Source organism: Psammomys obesus, unplaced genomic scaffold, assembly GCF_907164565.1.
Source record: "Psammomys obesus unplaced genomic scaffold, mPsaObe1.curated_primary_1811, whole genome shotgun sequence".
NCBI classification, from domain to species: Eukaryota; Metazoa; Chordata; class Mammalia; order Rodentia; family Muridae; genus Psammomys; species Psammomys obesus.
Window position 1 is genome coordinate 13,486,764 of NW_026585580.1, and position 19,044 is coordinate 13,505,807.

Genomic DNA, 19,044 nt, shown 5'->3' on the forward strand with positions numbered 1-19,044 from the left:
GTGTGTGTGTGTGTGTGTGTGTGTGTGTGTGTGTGTGTGTGTGTGTGTGTGTGTGTTTGGTGGTGGTGGTGGTGGTGGTGGTGTGGATCAGAGGACAATTTTCTGGAGTCATTTTAGACTGTACACATTTTTTTATTTCTTTAGTTATAAAAAAAAAATGGAAAAAATACAGGGAAAGCAAAGAAAACAAAATCTACGCAGAGCGCTAGACAGAGGCCTGAGCACTAGCTTAGGGCCTGAGCCTCACACCCGCCATGTAGATTGTAGGTACAGTGATTGCCACCGACTCTGGCTTGTCGGCCTAGTCCTAGCAGGGATGGTTTCTGTCAAGCTGTGGGTACTGTATGGTGCTTTGTGTGGTTCTGTGTGTAGCACACAAGCCTGGCACAGACAGCCAGAGGTGGGTGCTGCCTGGGTAGTGGCAGAAGCAGGTGGAGCCGGGCTATGGGTGGGTGCCTCTGCCCAGCCAGGCACCTACACTGTGCACACAGGCAGAGCCCAGCACCACCCTCCTCACCGGCCTCCGTGTGCCTTTATTGGCCTGGTATTCATGGGGGCAGGAGGGCAGAAGCCGGTGTCAGGCAATGAGGACGTGAGGAAGAGCAGTGTGAATTCTGAGCGCCTACCCTCACAGAGGCATTGAGGCCGAAAGAGCGAATTGCCCTTCCTACCCTCCCCCACCCACCCCCAGCCCTGAGTGAGCAGGTCCTCGCCACCTCCTTCCTGCACACACCCAGCAGAGGAACAGTCCCTGCCACCCTTCCTTGACCTCAGAGCGTGAGTGCATGCATGCACGCACAAGTGGCATCTTGCCTGCCCAGCATCAAAAGCCAGCAAGTGCCAGGCAGGTGGGCGTGAACTATGAATGAGTTACAGCAAGCCAGCCCTTGTCCCCTCTCTCCTGGCATGAGGCCCCAGGCAGCCTCTTCTCACTAGAGAGGCCCACTCACTGGAGCCCTGCCTGGATGCCTCAGACAAATGCCAAGTCCGGGGGGGGGACACCTGGAGGTGGGAAGGTCCAAGCGCAGCGATGGGTCTTCAAGAAAACCCTGCAGCGAGCCTGGCGGGGCACAGTAAGTGAGAGCCCCCAAACCTAGCCGCTCACCCCCTCTTCCCTCAAGAGAGCAGATAGCTTATAGATCTGGCTTTATGGGCTGTCCTGCTTGAAAGCATTGATAGGGCCTCCTCCTACAGCCCTTCCCTGGGAGGGATCCCTCCCCCCACCTCCCCTGAGCAACTACCAACCCCAACCGTACCCATACCAGCCAGGTGAAAACCACTCGTGGGCCTCGTATCTCAGCCCTAGCCCAGTCCTCCGTGCAGAGCTTCCTGTGGGTCTCTCTGGTGAAGGCTTGGGGTTGTTCAGCGGGAAAGGAGGAAGTGAGTCATGGGGAAGGGGCCTCACCTGTGCCTTGGCATGCCCGGTCAGCACACAGACTGGGCCAGAAGGCGGCCCTGAGCTCTCCTGGGCTTTGTGTGGGCCTCATGGGATCGGCATGGCCAGGAACTTTGAAATAGCTTGCCCTTACCCGCAGGGCGGGGCCACAACTCCTGGTCCTCTCCTAGGGAGAAAAGGCATTTTGGGGACCCTCGAGCTGCAGCCCATGTGCCTACGCAATAGCTCCTGTGGGTGGAGCTCTTTGGCAGTAAGGCTTCTCGGTAGAGCAGCCAGCCTCATTTATAAAGTGAGCAAAGATTTTCACACTCCCACTGAGCCACTGGGTGCCGCCAGCAAGATGGGGACCATCAGGGTTTCCTGCAGCTAGCCGAGCAACGCTGCACTTTCTCACCTTTTTTTTTTTTTTTTTTTTAATAGTTTGGTGTTTTAAAACAAGAATGAGAAATATAATCTTGTTCACGACAAGGCCCTATCTTGCCCTGCATACAGGAGATACTCCACGAATCCTATGAAATAGGAAAGGGATCGGCCAACCATAGCTGAGAGGACAGTGCTCCCTAAGGCCGGCCAAGGCCTCAGGACTCAGCCACACCTGATCCTTCTAGGCTAGCTGGCCAGCACGCTTCTTCAAGGGCTGGCCTGTCTCCCATCTCGCTGGCACTGAGATTACAAATGTGTTCCTTTCCCAGCTATTTCTGTGGGTTCTGGGGATTGAACTGGGGTCCTCATGCTTTCGAAGTGATCATCTTAGTAGCTGAGCCATTTCCCTATTCCCCCATCTCCTCATTTCCATCTCCCCATCGCCATCCCCATCCCCCATTTCAGCAGTGTTCTTTGATACATGCCACCCCACCAAATCTTGGACCTGGAAGTAACTATTTTCTGCCAGCCTGTTTAACAGACGAAAGCACTGAGACCTACGGACTGAGCGACTATGTCCCCATCTCCCCTCCCCCCTCCAAGCCACGTAGGAGGACAGCTAGCCAGAGGACAGCTAGCCAAGTGAGGTCCTTTCTGTCAGTCTAGCCCTGGACCCTTTACTCTGCTGCCTGTTGCTGCAGCCAGGGCAGTGGAGTTTAGCAGTCTTAAATGCTAGGGCAGGAATGAGCACCTACCCCCCCCCCCCCACACACACACACACCATGCACCCTACAGATAAAGTCCATCCAGCGCCCATCAGGCCCAGGGGACTGGCCTGGACAGGATTTGTTAGCTACTTTCTTCTCTTTTATTTTGTGTGCATTGGTGTTTTGCCTATATGTCTGTGTGAGGCTGTCAGATTCCCTGGAACTGGGGTTAACAGATCGTTATGAGCTGCCATGTGGGTGCTGGGAATCAAACCCAGGTCTTCTGGGAGAGCAGCCAGTGCTCTTAACCGCTGAGCCTTCTCTCCAGCCCCTTATTAGCTACTTTCCTCATTGCTGCAATGAAACACCTGGCAGAAGCAGCTTCAGGACAAAGGTTGCTTCTGTTCCCAGTGTACTCCAGCCAGGGGCCATAGTGACAGGAGTGTGAGGCAGCTGGCCACATGCGGCCTCAGAGACTCGTGCCAGCGTTCATCTCCCGCTCTCTTCGCTCTGGCACTCCAACCCCCGAGGTGCTTCTGCCTCCGTGTAGGGCGAGTCGTCTCGCCTCATTTAACCCAGCCTAGATAATGCCTCACAGAGGCTCGCCTTGGTGATTCCACATGCCACCCAGTCAGCCTTATGAATCATCGTGCCTGTTGTGAGGCAGGGGGATGTGGATGGATGGCCTCTGCTGTCTTGCACATCTGCAGTGTCCAGTCACATGGGTCCTCAGCCGGGCAGCCGCTCTCTTCAGGCCTGCTGGCACTCCTCCACACCCTTACCCATACACACGAGGGCTCTGCCTGGACAGTCTCTTCTGACAACTTCCAATAGCCAGGGCCTGGCCTCTTGTCAGGAGCCAGACTGGCACAGGACAGTCAGTCCTAGGGCGGTAGCCTCCCTGGGATCTACCTGGTAAGCAGCTTGGCTGTGATGCCAGCTGAGGGGAGGCCCTAGGAGGACTCGGCACAGAGGTGCCTGGCACAAGGGAAGGTGGGCCCTTATGTCCTGTGTCTGCACCAGCCATGCCTGTTGGGTCCCACAGGGTCTGCAGACCACAAGGGGCAGCTGGAGATGTCACCTTAGGTCTACCTTGGTCTTACCAGAGAATGGTAAGAAATCCTGTCTCAAACAGAACTGACGGCAAGAATCGACACCTGACCTCCTCAGACCTCACACATTTCTTGTATGCATCGCCACACTCATGCACACACACCCAAGAGAGAGAAGCATGGAAAACTAGTTTTCTGGGAAGGAGCTGCACTGGCCCTGGCCTCGGCAGTCTGCACTGCCCGGGTCGGATCTGTGGGACACTGCCCACCCCCGAGCTGCGTCGAAACCATTCAGTACCTGCCGCCTCATATCTGCCTGTGAAAACAGCGGGAACCGAGTTCAAGTGCGCATGCTCAGCTTTCTGAGCCCACGTCCTCAGGAGAGTGACCCCTGGCCCCGAGACCAGTGAGCCGGTTAGCTGGAGCAACTCTGTCGGTGAATGTTTGGGGAGATGCTTGTGCCGCTGGACACTGGAGATGGGTTTGCTGGTGCGAATGATCCGAGGCCCAGAGCAGGGCAGGAGCCCACTCGGCCAGACCACCAATGGCCAGAGAGGGGGTGGGGCGTGGAAGGTAGCCACAGCGTCTTCATATCCTGGCCGTAGCCCAGAACAGTGACAGCCTCTCAGGAATTGGAGTTAAAGGAAGGAGCGTAAGCACTGACTGAAAAGAAAGGGGAGAGCGCAGCGCACAGGCTGGAGCACCTGTGCTGTACAAGGCAGATGGCGGCGACCTGGAGCCAAGTGTGGCAGGGGACAGATGGGAAGGGCACAAGGGGAGGCCCCGGAGATGAAAGAGCGCCAGTGTTCGTGGCCGTGGACATGGGCCCCAAAGCATGCCTGAGCTGTGGACCCCTGAACCTTCAGACCACCGAGCTGCAGGCTCAGCCGAAGTCTGAAGGCCCAGGCCGGGCAGGCCGCCTCTTGGCAGTGGCCAGGGCTGAGCAGGAAGGATGGCTGTAGACCTGGCAAAGAGAGACGGTACTCTCTTTTAGAATTAGGTTGCAGGGCTGACTTGGGGGTGGAGCTGGGGAAGATCCCAGCCCATTTCCAGCTTGACTGGGGCCGGTTTTTCTGTAGGCCAGGAGCCTCCCTGCCCTGCCTGTGTTCAGCCCAGGAGTGGGGTTCTTGCCAGCGTGTCTGATTTTGCCGTTTCTGTAAGTGTGTTTCCCAAAGCCTTAGGAGGTGCAGTAAGACAGCTGCTTCTGCAATAGAAATTGCCTCTGAGTGCAGGGAGCAGGCGAGGGATCCCCAAGACTTTACCAAGAGGGCTGTCTCCTTGGCACAGATACCAGCACCTGCACCCCAGGCAGGCATGAAGCCCAGGATATTCCACTGGCAGCCCTTGCGCAGTTCTGGGTGAAGGCCACTGAAGGCCACCACTGGATTCTAGAGACCCCAGCCAGGGGCCACCTCCTCTGGGGGCCTCTCCTGCTTTGAGCTTATAGCAAATCTCCCAGCAGTATAGCTGCACAGAAACCCACCAGGGTCCATACTACACCTGGGGCTGTCTGTGAGTCACTGTAGGAGCTGCCCGGCGGAGAGGAGAGGCCTAGCGCTGCTCTCTTGCCCTGGCCTGAGCTGTTGGGCAGGGTGATGGTGACAGGCCTGTAGTTCCCCATGCTGTGAGCAGGTCCTGGGATGTCAGCCTGACAGCCCGAGCACCGTCAATGTGAGTCCCCTCCGTCGGGGGGCCTGGGGTTTAAAATAACAGCGGTGTAAGTGACCCAGGAGGGGAGGTAAGCGGTGCTGGGATATGACCGCGATGCTAGCGTGCCCACTGGCATGCCCGAAGCTCTGGTTCAGCCCCTGGCTGTGCACAGTGTGGTGGCATCTGCCTGCAATCCCAGCACTTGGGGTGGGAGGGAGAAGGCCAGAAGTTCAAGGTCCCTTCACAGCTACATAGTGAAATTGAGGCCAACCAGGGCTCCATGAGACCCCTAATTCCAAAAAACAAAAAACCAGCAGGAGGCTTCCTCGTGGGGCAGAGACACACACTGACACCACAGTCTGTTGGGCCGGGGTCTTAGCGCTCACACCTGCATGCCTTGCTGAGCAGTGGGCGCTGCGCCCTGGAGTGGCTCGGACTTCTGCCCTGGATTTGTGGCCTCCTGCCTGGCAGCTGGACTTTATAGCAGAGATGGGAAGGGGCGGGCAGGGTCAAGGACTGGGGTTCCCTCATGGCAGCCTTTTCCTGCATCTGCTTTTCCGGGGACACAAGGACACGGGGGGGGGGGGGGAGTCAACACCCCCGCCCACTGTTACCCCAAGTGTCCAGCATCTCATTCCTCTAACAAGAAGCTGGTAGGATTCCAGTCCTCAGCTCTCTGCCCTTGGACTCTGGGGTGAGATGGGGGTGTCCGTGATGGGGGTTGGGAAACTGTCCAAGAGCTCATAGCACGGCAGAGCTGTCCAGAGTGTGTGCTCAGGCCCCTAGGACAGTGCCGATTTCTGTCTAAAGTCGCTCCCCTGGGATGCTGCATTTTCCTGCAGGGCTGGCTCAGTTTCCTTCACATGGCCCTCTCTGGCTTATAACTAATGTACCTTAGCAGAAATGACCAGTGGTGCGGGTGGCAGTGGGGATGGCGGTGGGGGTGTTTGCTCAGGGCTGAGTTACAAGCACTGCCACTTAGGCTATGGTTTGGACAGCTGTCAGCAAGTTGTCCAGGCACACACACACTCATTTACCTGGCCTTCAGGTTCACTAATAAATGTGATTGTTGCTGAAACTCTGCTACCCCAGGGCCCTGTAGCCTTGAACCTAGGAGCCTACCCTCACATTGCATAATGCCCCCTGTGTGTCAGCCCTGCCTGAGTAGACTCAGTCACATCTCCGCTCCAGCCAGCAGGAGGAAAAGAGGGCAAACAGGAGTGTCTCCGGGGACACCCTGACGGCCAGACTTGGTCGCACAACCATACTTAGCTGCAGATCAACGCTGTTATCTTGAGGTACATACAAACATAGCTGCTATGTCTGTGTTGCCTTCTGCGCCGTCTATAAGATGTCAGCCTAGGCGGGGCTCTGCAAGTGCCTGGGTGATTGATGCTAGGCCAGCCTCTCTGGGATTCATTTCCCATTTCTCCAGCTAGCTGTATCAGCAGGTTGCATAGGTCACTGATGAGGGCCGTCCAGGGCTCAGCTACCCTCACCCCGACCCAAGACAGGATTCCACAAGGGATGTTTGCCAGGGACACGACCTGCTCTGGGGGTCCTAAGGGCAGAGGGAGCTCAAAGGAAGGAGCAAATAGGAAGGCTCTGAGCAGGGTCTGCCTGCTTCTGTGCCCATATAGCACCTGACCCCAATGTCATGAGGCCTGGACCTGCACCTGGGTATTTTTGGAAACAGACTCAACAGAAATAACCACTGCTTTTCTTTGGGTATTAGCAGAAGGGTGGCCTTAGACCAGTACTTTCTGTGCTGCATTTGGAGAGAAAACCACACCCTCCCCTCCCTGGCCGTTCAGACTTGATGGGCTGAGAAGGGTTGGGAGCCCCCGCATACAGGGTCAGGAGCAAGGAGGTGAGAGGCAGGCTCCTGGGCACCTGCTCAGTAAACTGTTGTCTCCTCCAGGTCATCATTTGATCCTTTGCTCCTGGCCTGTGGCTGTGCCCTCTGGGAAGGGTGATGACACAGCCTTGTGATCTCAAGGAGCCTTGCCCGTAAGCCCCATTCTGCTGCTGGAGAAAGGAGAAGGTAGCCAGCCCCTCGTGGCTTCTCTCCCACAGTGGGACTCGAAGCCAAAGTCACACTTCATTTTTCTAAAGTCCCAGTGGGAACCCAGAGCAGAGGCACAAGGCCGCTGTGGGGTGGGGAGCAGCTGGCGTTGGGGAGCTGGTGGCAGGCAGCGCTCGGGACGCCAGCCAAGGTGCTTTGTGTCCGGGGCTCCCTGGCTTTGGCAGGCTGTACAGTGTTCTCTTCCTGTCAAGGACCTAGGGCAAGGTCTGCTCTCCTCGCACAAAGAGTCGCTGTCCTGCTCTGGGGAGGCAGCAGGAGTCACAACAGGCCGGGGGGAGGAGTCCTCATGCTCAAGTGTTCTGAGTATCTGGGCCTTCCCCACATTGTCCTTCTGTGTCGTTCGTTCATGTGTTGTGTGTATAAGTATGTGTGTGCCCCTGTGAGCTCGCGTGCATCGCATGCAGGCAGGAGCCTCCAGAGGCCAGAAGAGGGAGTCGGGTCCTCTGGAAATGGAGTGATGGGTAGTTCTGAGCCACCGTGTGAGTGTTGTGAGCCAAACCCAGGTCCTCTGCCGGAGCGGTCAACACTTCACTGGTGAGCTAGCTCAAGGGTGTTTTCCCCTGTAGAGACTGGAGGGACGTTCGTGGTTAGAATTGGAGAACCCCCACCACTCGGTGACCTGGTGAAATCCTGTCCTGGGGATCCGTGAGACACACCGTACTATCACCATTGTTACTAGGCAGCTGGCCTGGAGACCCTGCCACGAGACAGTGCATTCCTCTCTCGCAGCGCTTCCGTGGTTCTGTAATATTTGCTTACGAACTGAATTGTGCCAGGCCTGGAGGCCCATGCCTGTAATCCCAACACTCAGGAAGCTGAGGCAGGAGGACTGCTGAAATTTGATGGCCAGCCTGGGCTACATAGTGGGACCCTATATTTAAAAAAAAAATTAAAGCCCTAAATTCCATCATCCTCCTGATTGTAGGGACCAGCATCCTCACTCCCATTTTTCAGGGTACCACAGCTGAACAGGCCCTGGTTTTAAAAAAGGAAAAAAAAAAATCCTGCCTTTGTTTCAGGCTCTGAGTTCTAGGACCCAGGGAGGCTTGGCCTTCGAGAGGCACGAGATGTAGAGGTCAGAGAACAGCTGGTGGAGGCCTAGGGTTCCAGCTCCGGTCATCAGGCTTGGCAGCAGACGTCTTTACTGATTAAGCCACCGTCCCCTCCTTGTGAGTTTAACTTAAGAGTGTCCAAAAGACAATGCCTTCCTCGCCCTGATGGTACGTGACTGGGGGAACCGACAAACCAGTGTCCACAAGAAAAAAAAAGGTTAAACAATTAGGCCAGCCACAATTAGATACTAAGTGAGCCAGGTCTGATGCCGCGCACCGCTAACCCCAGCATCTGGTGGGCATGGCAGGTCTCTGTGAGTTGGAGGCTAGCTTGGTCAACAAAGGAGTTCCAGCCAGCCAAGCTACAGTGAGTGAGACCCGGTCTTTGAAAAAGTCTGAGAGGTCTAGAGATGCTGGAGCTGTTAGGGAGCCGCAGGCTACAGGAGCGATTATCATCCACCCGCCTCCCTCCCATTCCCCATAACCCTGTTCTGGATGTGTGCCGCCACACTCTTGTAGGTACCGGGGACCTAGATTAAATCCTGTGATTGCTCAGCAAGGGCTTTGCCCACTGAGCCACCTGCCAGGCCCTCCTGGTTTTTTCTACAAACTAGGAAGGCGCTCCTTGTTCTGGCCTTGATTCGGCCTCTGGTCTTCAGCACTGGCCCTTCTGAAGTCAGGACATATACTCTCAGCACTGTCCTTTTCGGAATTGCTGCCCGAAGCTCTGGGGACCAGCCCCTCCCGCCAGCGATGGCACCTCCATATCCTTGTTCCCACCTGTCCAGGTTAGAGAACTCAGAAATGCTAGTCAGGAGCCACCGTTTGTCTTGGGCCCTGGACAACTCATCTGTGGAATGGAGTCAGCATGGCTGCCATCACTAAGGCCTGCTATTTCATGTCGGTCATCAAGTATCTCTGTGGAGGCTGGAGCATAGCCTTCACTGGGTGGATCTGGCCCCAGATCCTGTTAAGGTAACTCACCCTTCCCCAGTGAGAAATTCTGTCCTTGGAGATAAAGGGAGAAGCTGTCATTAGCACATACTTGTAGCTGCTAGCTGTTGCTTAAAGAGACCCAGCCTCGATTAGAAGCATTTCATAGCTTAAACAGAGACAGGCAGGCATTGGTATAGTCTGATCCAGACGACCATTTGAGGGTGATCCTGGGGGATTTTCCTGGAGGTATTTCTCACCCCACCCCCGGAGCTAAGGAGTTACAGAAGCTGAGAACTGCAGGTTTCTAGTTGGAGGAATTTGCCGTCTCACGGGTATGGGTGGTGGTCACCGCTCAAGGGAGAAGAGGGTATACATCCTTCAGAAAAGAGGAAAGAGCCAGGAGGTTCACACAAGCAGACATCAGCAGGGTGGGTTTAGCACTTGTCTCAGAGGCAGGGTTCCTCCGTCTATGTTCCTATTCCTGTGACCCCTAATAGTTCCCAAGTACGATTGTTAGTCATACGTGTTAATGTTAAAGCTTGCTACTTCCCTTCCTTGTGTTAATGTTAAAGCTTGCTACTTCCCTTTCCCTGTCAATCCCCGCCAGATCCTGCCAGATCACTGGTGGTACCAGGAAGTGGGCAGTGTGGGGGCTGGAGGGGGTGAAATGAGAGCCCAGCCTGGGCCACCCTCAGCTCCCCTGCCCCTTGGCCCAGTTCACCACCCCTATGGTTTGCTGGGCCACTGAACACACTTTGCAGTGATGGTCCCACCCAGCATGGTATGGGTGGGGCTACTAGGGAAGAAAGGGGCAGTCTCACAGGCTCCTTGCTGTCTCCCCACCCTCACCTACCCACCCACCCCACCTCTGTGGCCCTGGGCAGTGTCAGCTGCCTAGAATTACCTAGACAGGCTGAAACAGACCAACTTTCCTGGAATTCCAAGGAGATAAGAAGTAGGATGTGGCCTAGAGGCATCAGTCCCAGCCCTTCCCTGCAGAGGTGCTGTCCCAAGGAGGCTCTGCCTGACTTGGATGCTGGGAGCTGAGTCCAAGCACTCTGGAAGAACAGTGCACTCCTAACCACTGAGCCATCTCTCCAGCCCGTTTTCTTTTTTGATAAAGCTTGTATTTGTGTGGGGGTGCCCGCTAATACCAGAGGAGGGTGTCAGAGCGCCTGGAGCTAGAGTTACAGATAGGACGTGGGTGTCGGGGACTGATGGAGGCCTCTGCAAGAAGAGCAAGTGTTTGGTTGTTGATTTGTTTTGTTTTTTTCAACACAGGGTTTCTCTGTGTAGCCTTAGCTATTCTGTACTCGCTTTGTAGACCAGGCTGCACTCACGGAGATCTGCCTGCCTCCCTGCGTGCTGTGATTAAAAGTGTGTACCCCCACGGCTCAGCACATATTCTTATCCACTGAGTCATCTCTGCTGTCCCTCAGTTTTCTTTTTCCTCTAGTGCTTGGGGTACATGAGAACTTGTATCATGCCTCTGAGGTACAGCTCACAGCAGCGCAGACCTGTACCCTCGCCGCCCTAAGCCCATCACAAAGGATGGTGTCCTGGGGCTGCTGCCAGCACCTCTTCTCAGAGCTCATCAGCTCTAGCCCCTGTCTTAAATGTCCACGTATACTGTCTCATTTCCCTGAAATTCTAAGTGATTTCAACATAAACACCTATCACTAAATACAGCCTTTTGGGGTTTTCTCTTAAGATTTATTTTGTTATTTATGTGTATGTGTGTGTGTGTGTATCTGTGTGTGGGTAACTGAGAAAACCAGAAAAACACCTCAGATCTCCTGAGGTGGGAATACTGGCAATTGTGAGCCACCCAGCATGAGTTCTAGGGACTGAGCTTGGGTCCTCTGGAAGAACAGCGTATCCGTCTCTCTAACCCCAGGGTTCTTCTTTCTGAAAACTTGATAAATATTACTGCATATTGTTACAGACTTATGGGAACCCCTGGCCCCAAGACCAGTATGTACAATAAGCTAGTTGACCGTGTAGGTAGAAGACCCTTTATAGGGCCGAGGAGGGTATGGTGGGACCTTTCAGGATTCCTGGTCTGCTTCTGAAGTCAGGGTGACATGAGCCAGGCATGGGCTGTGGCAGATTCTCGGGGTTGAGGAAACTTAGACCTGGGGGTTGCTGGCTCTCAGCTACACAGAACTCCCCCAGGAGGAAGGCAGCCCTGTTGAGATACGCCATGGCCTGACGCTAATCTGTTCAGGACTGGTGGGCCTCTGACACCAAGGACACAGGATGCTTCCAAAGGGCAGAGGCCACCAGACAGCAAGGTGTATAGGTCCCCACACAGGCCAGATGGGCCTTTGAGGGTGCAGCACCCTCTGACCCACTGAGAAACATCTGTCCTCACTTACCATGGCTTGTACAGCCCCTGGCTCCAGGTTGCTCTGCATCCTGGGAACCTTCAAGGACACGGCCTGAGCCTGCCAGCCCACAGGAGCTCCAGGAGGATGACAGGACTTTGGAGGACCAAGAGCTGCCCTGGGGGGCTTCGTCTGCAGTCTCTACATAGAGTAAAGGGCCAGACAGCTCTTGTCACAACTATCACTCCTGTGCCTTTCGGGATGTGTGTTGGCGGCAGCTGGGGCCTCCTCACTCCCTCACTAAGCTGTATCAGCGGAACACCTGCTGGTAGGCCCCACACAAGAGTGGGGGTAGGGAAGTCAGAAATTCAACAAGGCCTTAGCCAGGAAAACCTGTGGGTGTGCTTTTGTTTGCTGTCTGGGAAGGGAAGGGGCGCCATATATACCCATCTGTCTAGAGTGCCCTGATGTCCCCACACCAATCATCAGAATGTACCTAGGAGAAGCCAGGCATGGTGGTGCATGCCTTTAATCCCAGCACTCGGGAAGCAGAGGCAGGCAGATCTCTGTTTGAGGCCAACATGGTCTACAAAGCGAGTCCAGTACCGCCGGGCTACAAGAGAAAGCCTATCTTGAAAAAACAAACAAACAAAAAGAATGTGCCCAGGAGAAATTGCCCTGTGTCTGTGCTGCACAGAGGAGGAAAAGCTAAGGTCATTCTTCCTTCACCTACACGTTTGCACCGTGGCTACGGCCTTACTGGGTGTGAAAGAGTGCGGCACTCTGGTTCTCCCAACAAAGTATAGGCAGGTTGTTCATCCATGAGTTGGACTGGGGCAAGAAGGAACTGAAGCCAGTCCCTACTATTCTGTGGTCCTCCCACTTGGAAGGCATGCCCTTGACAGTTTCCTTCCCTCAGAGCCCAGGGGTTTCTACTCAGACATGAATGGCAGAGCCGAGAGGAGCCGCAGCTGGACCCTGTTGAGGCACCACAGTCACCATTGCCCTGCCCCTTCTCCCTCTAACTGTGCTGATCTCTTCCCCCTCCCCCCTTCTCATTGTAGGAAGTTCTACTACATCACCCTGCTGCGAGACCCAGTGTCCCGCTACCTGAGTGAGTGGCGACACGTGCAGCGTGGAGCCACGTGGAAGACGTCTTTGCACATGTGTGACGGGCGAACGCCGACCCCAGAGGAGCTGCCGCCCTGCTACGAGGGCACAGACTGGTCAGGCTGCACGCTGCAGGAGTTCATGGACTGCCCCTACAACCTGGCCAACAACCGGCAGGTGCGCATGCTGGCTGACCTCAGCCTGGTGGGCTGCTACAACCTGTCCTTCATCCCCGAGAGCAAGCGAGCCCAGCTGCTGCTGGAGAGCGCCAAGAAGAACCTGCGCGGCATGGCCTTCTTCGGCCTCACGGAGTTCCAGCGCAAGACGCAGTACCTGTTTGAGCGGACGTTCAACCTCAAGTTCATCCGGCCCTTCATGCAGTACAACAGCACGCGGGCGGGCGGCGTGGAGGTGGATGAGGACACCATCCGCCACATCGAGGAGCTCAACGACCTGGACATGCAGCTCTATGACTATGCCAAGGACCTCTTCCAGCAGCGTTACCAGTACAAGCGGCAGCTGGAGCGCAGGGAGCAGCGCCTGCGCAATCGTGAAGAGCGCCTCCTGCACCGCGCCAAGGAGGCGCTGCCGCGGGAGGACGCGGAAGAGCCCGGCCGCGTGCCCACCGAGGACTACATGAGCCATATCATCGAGAAGTGGTAGTGGTGGCAGGGGCAGAGAGTGGATGGGGCGAGAGTTCACGGGGAAAGAAGTGGGGCCAGCGCTTCCTGCTGTTTGGCGTAGAGGGAAGCGCGCTAGTAGGATACCCTAGACCCTGATGGGCAGGGTAGGACCTTGAGGCGGATGGCCTCCCAGCTCCCCTGGCCCCCGTGTCGCAGTTAAAACTGACGAAGATTTGAAAAGAGACTGGCGATGGGGACATGTCTGCTCAGCCAAGAGTCCCACACCTACTATGCACGCACTGGCCCCCATGACCAGCCCTCTAGGAACACGTGACTAGCTCCTAATAGCGCAATTGAAGCTCCTTGGCCTCTGGGAAACCCTAATAACCCAGAATCTTGGGGAGCCTTTTCCTTGAGAACACAGGTGTATCTCTGAGGTGTCCTGGACTAGCCCCCTCCACACCCCGCCCGTCAAAGCTGCTTTCAAGGTCAGGGTCAGCCCCTACTATTTCAGAGAAGACTGTCTGGCACCCGGCCACTGCACTCTGGGCCTTGAGCAGAATCCACAGTGCATCCTGGCTTTGGGGAACCAGGCTCAGGCAGGAATGGGATGGACACCAGGAGTCCCCCTCCCCAACCAATCCCTATGTTTTCTGATCCACTGCCCCCAGCCCCATTACTGGGACATTTATACAAGGGCTCATGTGCCAGTGTTCCCACCATACCAGCAATTCTTAGTCCGGCGCATGAAAGCATCCATTGGCCGGGATACAGGGCCACACCAACCTGAGTTGGTACTGGATGGCCAGGATGGGGATTTTCCCATTCTCAGCTAAGATGGGGAGAAATAGCTCTACGTGTCCTTCTGGGGGCCTGAATGCACAACCCCCCAGACCCTGGCTCTCCAGGTGTCATCCTGCCCTTCACAAGTATGACCAGGCTATTTCCAGCAGATCCATGGGCCGGCCAGTGACCCTTCTAGAAGCCATGTTGCACAGCCAGCCCTCACCTGGTGCCCTATCCCTTACCTTCTCTAGGAGGCCCTGGCGGAGACATCACGGCTTTTTTCAGAGTCCGACTGCATGCAGCCAAGCATTGTGAGCTGACCCCGAGGCAGGACAGGCCCTCCTCCCATGTCCATCTTACTCAGCACTCAGGCTAAGAAGGGGTGGCGTCGCCACAGACTAGTGGAGGCCGGATGTAGCACAGCAATATTCCAGATGTTGGCAGGTGTAGCTGCTGCTCAGGAGTGATGGCCTGACACACACATGTACGGTATGGGACCTACACTCAGGTACCAGGCACTTGACCTTGGGGTCCACAGGCAAGGTGTGTTCTGATGGCACTGCCCAGTCCAGTCCAGGGACACCTTTACAGTGGGTGGCCACACTGAGGAGGTTGGTAGCAAGATGAGTTAGGAGGTCAAGGTCACTGTGAGAGGAATCGGCGTAGATGCTCAGTTTAGCGTGACTATACTTCTGGGGGGAACGTGGGACATCTTTGGGGATCCATGGGGTCTTTTCCAGGTCATGTTGGTTGCAGCCAGCTTCTGTCAGGAAGTACCCCAGCTCCATATGACCCCTCTTCACAACTCTCTGTATAAACAACCCAAACACAGAATCTGTTCTAGACATATTGGAATATGTTTTTACCTATGCCCCGCCCCCCTGACTCACAGAAGCACGGGTCTCTTCTCAGTCTTTGCTGCATTTGAAAACTTGTCCCCGCCCATCTCAGGCCAGTGCCAGGCTGAGGCAGCCTCAGCCCCTCGATGGCCCACCCCTGCCTAAGGCTCAGGCCACCAGCTTTGGGGCACAGCTTCCTGGTACTCAGCATCTCAGAACAGGGTGCACCCCCGTCCCTCCAGCTCTAAGGACTCTGCCCACCCCGGGGACACTCCCTGGGGCGGAGAGGCCATGCAAATGCAGCAAGCTAACAACTCAGCCCCGAGGCACCCCACAGCCCTGCAGATACCCCCTCGTAGAGTGGGGGCCACAGGACTGTCCACCGGCGCGTCTGAACTGGAAGTGTCTCACTTGAACCCAGGAGCTTTACAGCTTTATTTATTTATGGCTTCTTATTAAAAATAAAAAATAAAAATAAAAAGTGTTGAGAAGGAATCTTTTGGTTATTCATATGAAGCAAAGAAATGATGGAAAAGCAACTGGTTGTCTTCTAATTGTCTTTGTCTAGGTGGAGAATGAACATAGCAGATGAAATAAACCCTGAAAAGGTCATTGTGTGCTGTGGTCTGTGGGAACGGCCTTCCCAGGCACTGCAACTGGCTCCATCATTGGGGTCTAGGTAGGGGTGCTGCTGGGCCGCAAATGCCCCGGCATAGAGTGAGGCGCTGGGTGAGTGAAAACACTCATAAAGGGTAGAAACGGTCATCATTTGTTCCAGCCTGTGGGCAGGTGACAGCCGGTGAAAGGGAGGCTGTCACCAACAGTGACGCAGTGCCACCTGTCACGACTTCCTCTGCTCAGCTTTAACTTGGAAATGTTTCAGGTGACAAAGAGAAGGATGGCTGTAGGGATGTGTTTCGGTTGGCCGAGGGTTTGTCCAGCGTGCAGGGAAACCTAGGTTTGTCTAGCATGCCGGGAGGCCCAGCACTAAGGAGGCAGGAGAGTTGGTTCAAGGTCATCCTTGGTGGCAGCAAGTCGGCTGTGTAGAACCCTGTCTTCGGTAAAGCTAAGCTCATCCTTCATTGTAAGACGTTACAAGTTAATTGGAAATATTTCACGCTGAGATGGTGGCAGCTGTTCTTGGAGACCATTGGCTCCATGTTAGTTCTTTAGCTGTTGCTTTTAACACAGCTTCATGAGTGAGTTACAAAGAGCAGAAGTTTGCCAGGCATGCTGGCAAGTGTCAACAATCCTAGCAAAAAGAAGGGTTCTTTTAGCTCCAAAGTAGAGGGGTTGCTGTGGTAGCCTTCTTGCTGGCAGAGCCCTCTCTGCCTGAAGACAGGTTGCACCAAGTGAGAGGTGAGTGAGCCAAGCATGAAGCAGTCCTGTTTTGCTGTAATTCCAGCCCTCGGGAGACACAGGCAGGAAGATCACAAATTCTAAGCAAGCCTGAGCTGCATAGCAATAACCCTGTCTAAAACAATATGGAAGACCAGTAAAGCAGTTCCGTTGCTAAAGTACTTATTTGCCTTGCAAGCATAGGCTCTGAATGCCTGAAACCCCAGTGCTGATGAGACAGACACGGGGCTCCAGCCAGCCTAGCCTAGTGAGTTCCAGTCCACTGAGAGACCCTGACTCAAAACAAGGTAGTTGGCTTCTGAGGAATGACAGCTGGGGTCCTCTTCTGGGCCACACACACAGGTGCCCACACATGCTCCCAAAATGGAAGACACGTGTGTGTCCCCTAATAAAGCCACGGGATTTATTCATGGGATTCTACCCTGCTGTTTTCTAACCCTAATCACTTCCCACGGTGGGCCCATCTCTGAATACCATAGTCAGAGGGAGGCTCCACTCTTAAGTACTTCCTGCTGTGGATTAAACTCCATACATAAAGCCTTAGAGGACCTTAGATACCCCAATCGTATCGAAGCCACAGCCAAGCCCCAAGGATTCAACGGAGGTAATAATTTGTCATGCTGTTTGCTCAGTGCTTCATTTTCCATCTTCTACACACAGACACACATGCACACTCATACTTTCTGGAATATCTGAAAGGTTGTGGTCATCAGACTCCTCCACCCCTAAACACTTGCACATATGCCTACCAAAATAGCATTGTGCTGTGCCATTCAACCCGGCTGCCCGTGTCCCCCAAGCATGACCCATATGCAGGATGACTATCTGGTGTATCCCATAAATGTCTGTAGAAACAAATACTGCCTCTTGTGCTCCTCCTGTATGGCTTAACTAGACCCTCACCCCACCTCATCCCATTCCCCTGGTCCTCATCGTATTACTGATATCGTGTATGTGTGAATGAAGGTACAGGAATATGCCACAGTGCGATGTGATGGATGGATGACCTTAGGTGTTAGACCTTATTCTCCATCTCGTTTGAGACAGGATCTCTTTGGTGGCTTTTTGCCTACGCCAGGCAGGCTGGCCTGCCTGCACTGGGGGATTCTCCTGTCTCAGCTTCCTGTTTCCTCTTAGAAGTGCTGGGATTACAGGTACTAAGTGTCCAGCCTTTACTTGGGTTCTTGGAATAGGAACTCGGGTCCTCACGCTTGCGTGGCAAACACCCACTGAGCCATCTCCTGTCTCCCAGCCCCACCACTGATACTATCGACTAAAATGAACCATGGGTCCCTTAAAAGGCGCACGACCCCTTCCCCGCTGATCCAATTATTTACGTGTCATAAACCTGAACAAAAGGCAGAGGCCTGGTGCTGCTGAGCATTGGTTCCATCCTGGGGCCTGGAGAAGACAGTCACAAGGAACTCCAGCCATCCTGTAGAACCCCCAAGGACTAGTAACCTGGCAGCAAAAGCAACCCTTGTCACTTAATGGTGACGTGAAGATCCCAGCCTCACTCCAGCCCAGGTTTCCAGCATCCACCACTGAGTCACACAAGGAAGCGTCAACAAAATTGTAAGAGGGATCAGGCAAGGCTTGGCACTGTGTGTTTCTGTCAGTGCTGTTGATTGAGGAAACACATCAGAAACGGAGGGAGGGTGAGTCATCCCCAGGCTGTAGCTGCTCCTTAGGCAGGACACCATTTCCATTCAGACTCAAGGGCTGGGCTGAGCCACCCACTTGCACCGTGGTGCCCCTGCTTCCAGAGGTAACAGTGGTCTAAGTGGCTGCTGGCTGCTGCTATTGCTGTGGTAATGCCAGTGGCTCCCAAGCTATGGCAGTGGCCACCAATTTCCTGGTAATAACCAGAGAAAACTCTGGTTCAAGAAGCGAACACACACACACACACACACACACACACACACACAAACACACAAACACACACACATGACTTAAGACCTGTACCCTCTCGTTGGGGACCTGAATCCTTTTGGTCAAATCAGGTTGTCCAGAGAACCCCAAAACCTTCATCTGTTCTCTCAGCCTAGCCAGAGGAAATTGACCTCCCCCCCCAAAAAACACACACACACACACACACTTTCTACACTCACTTCTGGCTTGTTTAACCCCTTGGCTCTTGTTTGAGGTCCTGAGGGTACTGATCCAGTCTTCGGTGTGAAGCTGGGAGGGTCTCCGAGTGCTCACTGGGAGAAGAAATAGGTCCTCAAGCCATCAGCCCTCTGTTTCCTTCCCTGGCCTGCTCTATGCAGTTGATTGTGCCTAGGAGTGGGGAAGTAATTCCCAGTTACACTCGGAGGAAAAGTAGAAGTTTGACTCCTCTCTCTTTCATAGTTTGGGTTTCCTTCTGTACCAATGGCTTGTATAATTGGAAGACTCAAGAGCCCTCCATTTCCAGTGAAGCCACGGGCCCTGATCAGCCTGTTCATAATTGTTTTAAGGTAAGAAGGTGTTGGATGCCCTTTCCCCTCCTCCCCCTGAACATTAGTGGGAGGATTTAAAAAGCTTCAGTCAGAAAATACGCCAATTTACCAAAGGTAGGTCAGGTTATTCAGGGACCTGATGAATCACCTGCTGGGCTTCCGGGAAAGCGCTGAGACAGATCAGATGTTTACTCCCTGGACCCAGATGCCCCCGAAAACCAGCGAGCCACTAAAATTACCTTTGTCATGCAGTTGACCCCAGATATAAGGAGGAAGCTGGAGAAATCGAAGACTTGAAGGGTTGATAGGTCCCAACC

General features: G+C 54.4%; 1 protein-coding gene across 1 annotated transcript in view; it reads left to right on the forward strand.

Moving 5' to 3' along the window:
- Positions 1–15,539, forward strand: part of Hs6st1 (heparan sulfate 6-O-sulfotransferase 1) — a 36,393-nt gene extending 20,854 nt beyond the window's left edge. Inside the window, exon 2 of the mRNA XM_055606671.1 lies at positions 12,634–15,539. Within this exon, the coding sequence (XP_055462646.1) occupies positions 12,634–13,342 (709 nt within the window). The 3' untranslated portion in view covers positions 13,343–15,539. The remainder of the gene's footprint in view (positions 1–12,633) is intronic.
- The last annotated feature ends 3,505 nt before the right edge of the window (positions 15,540–19,044 follow it).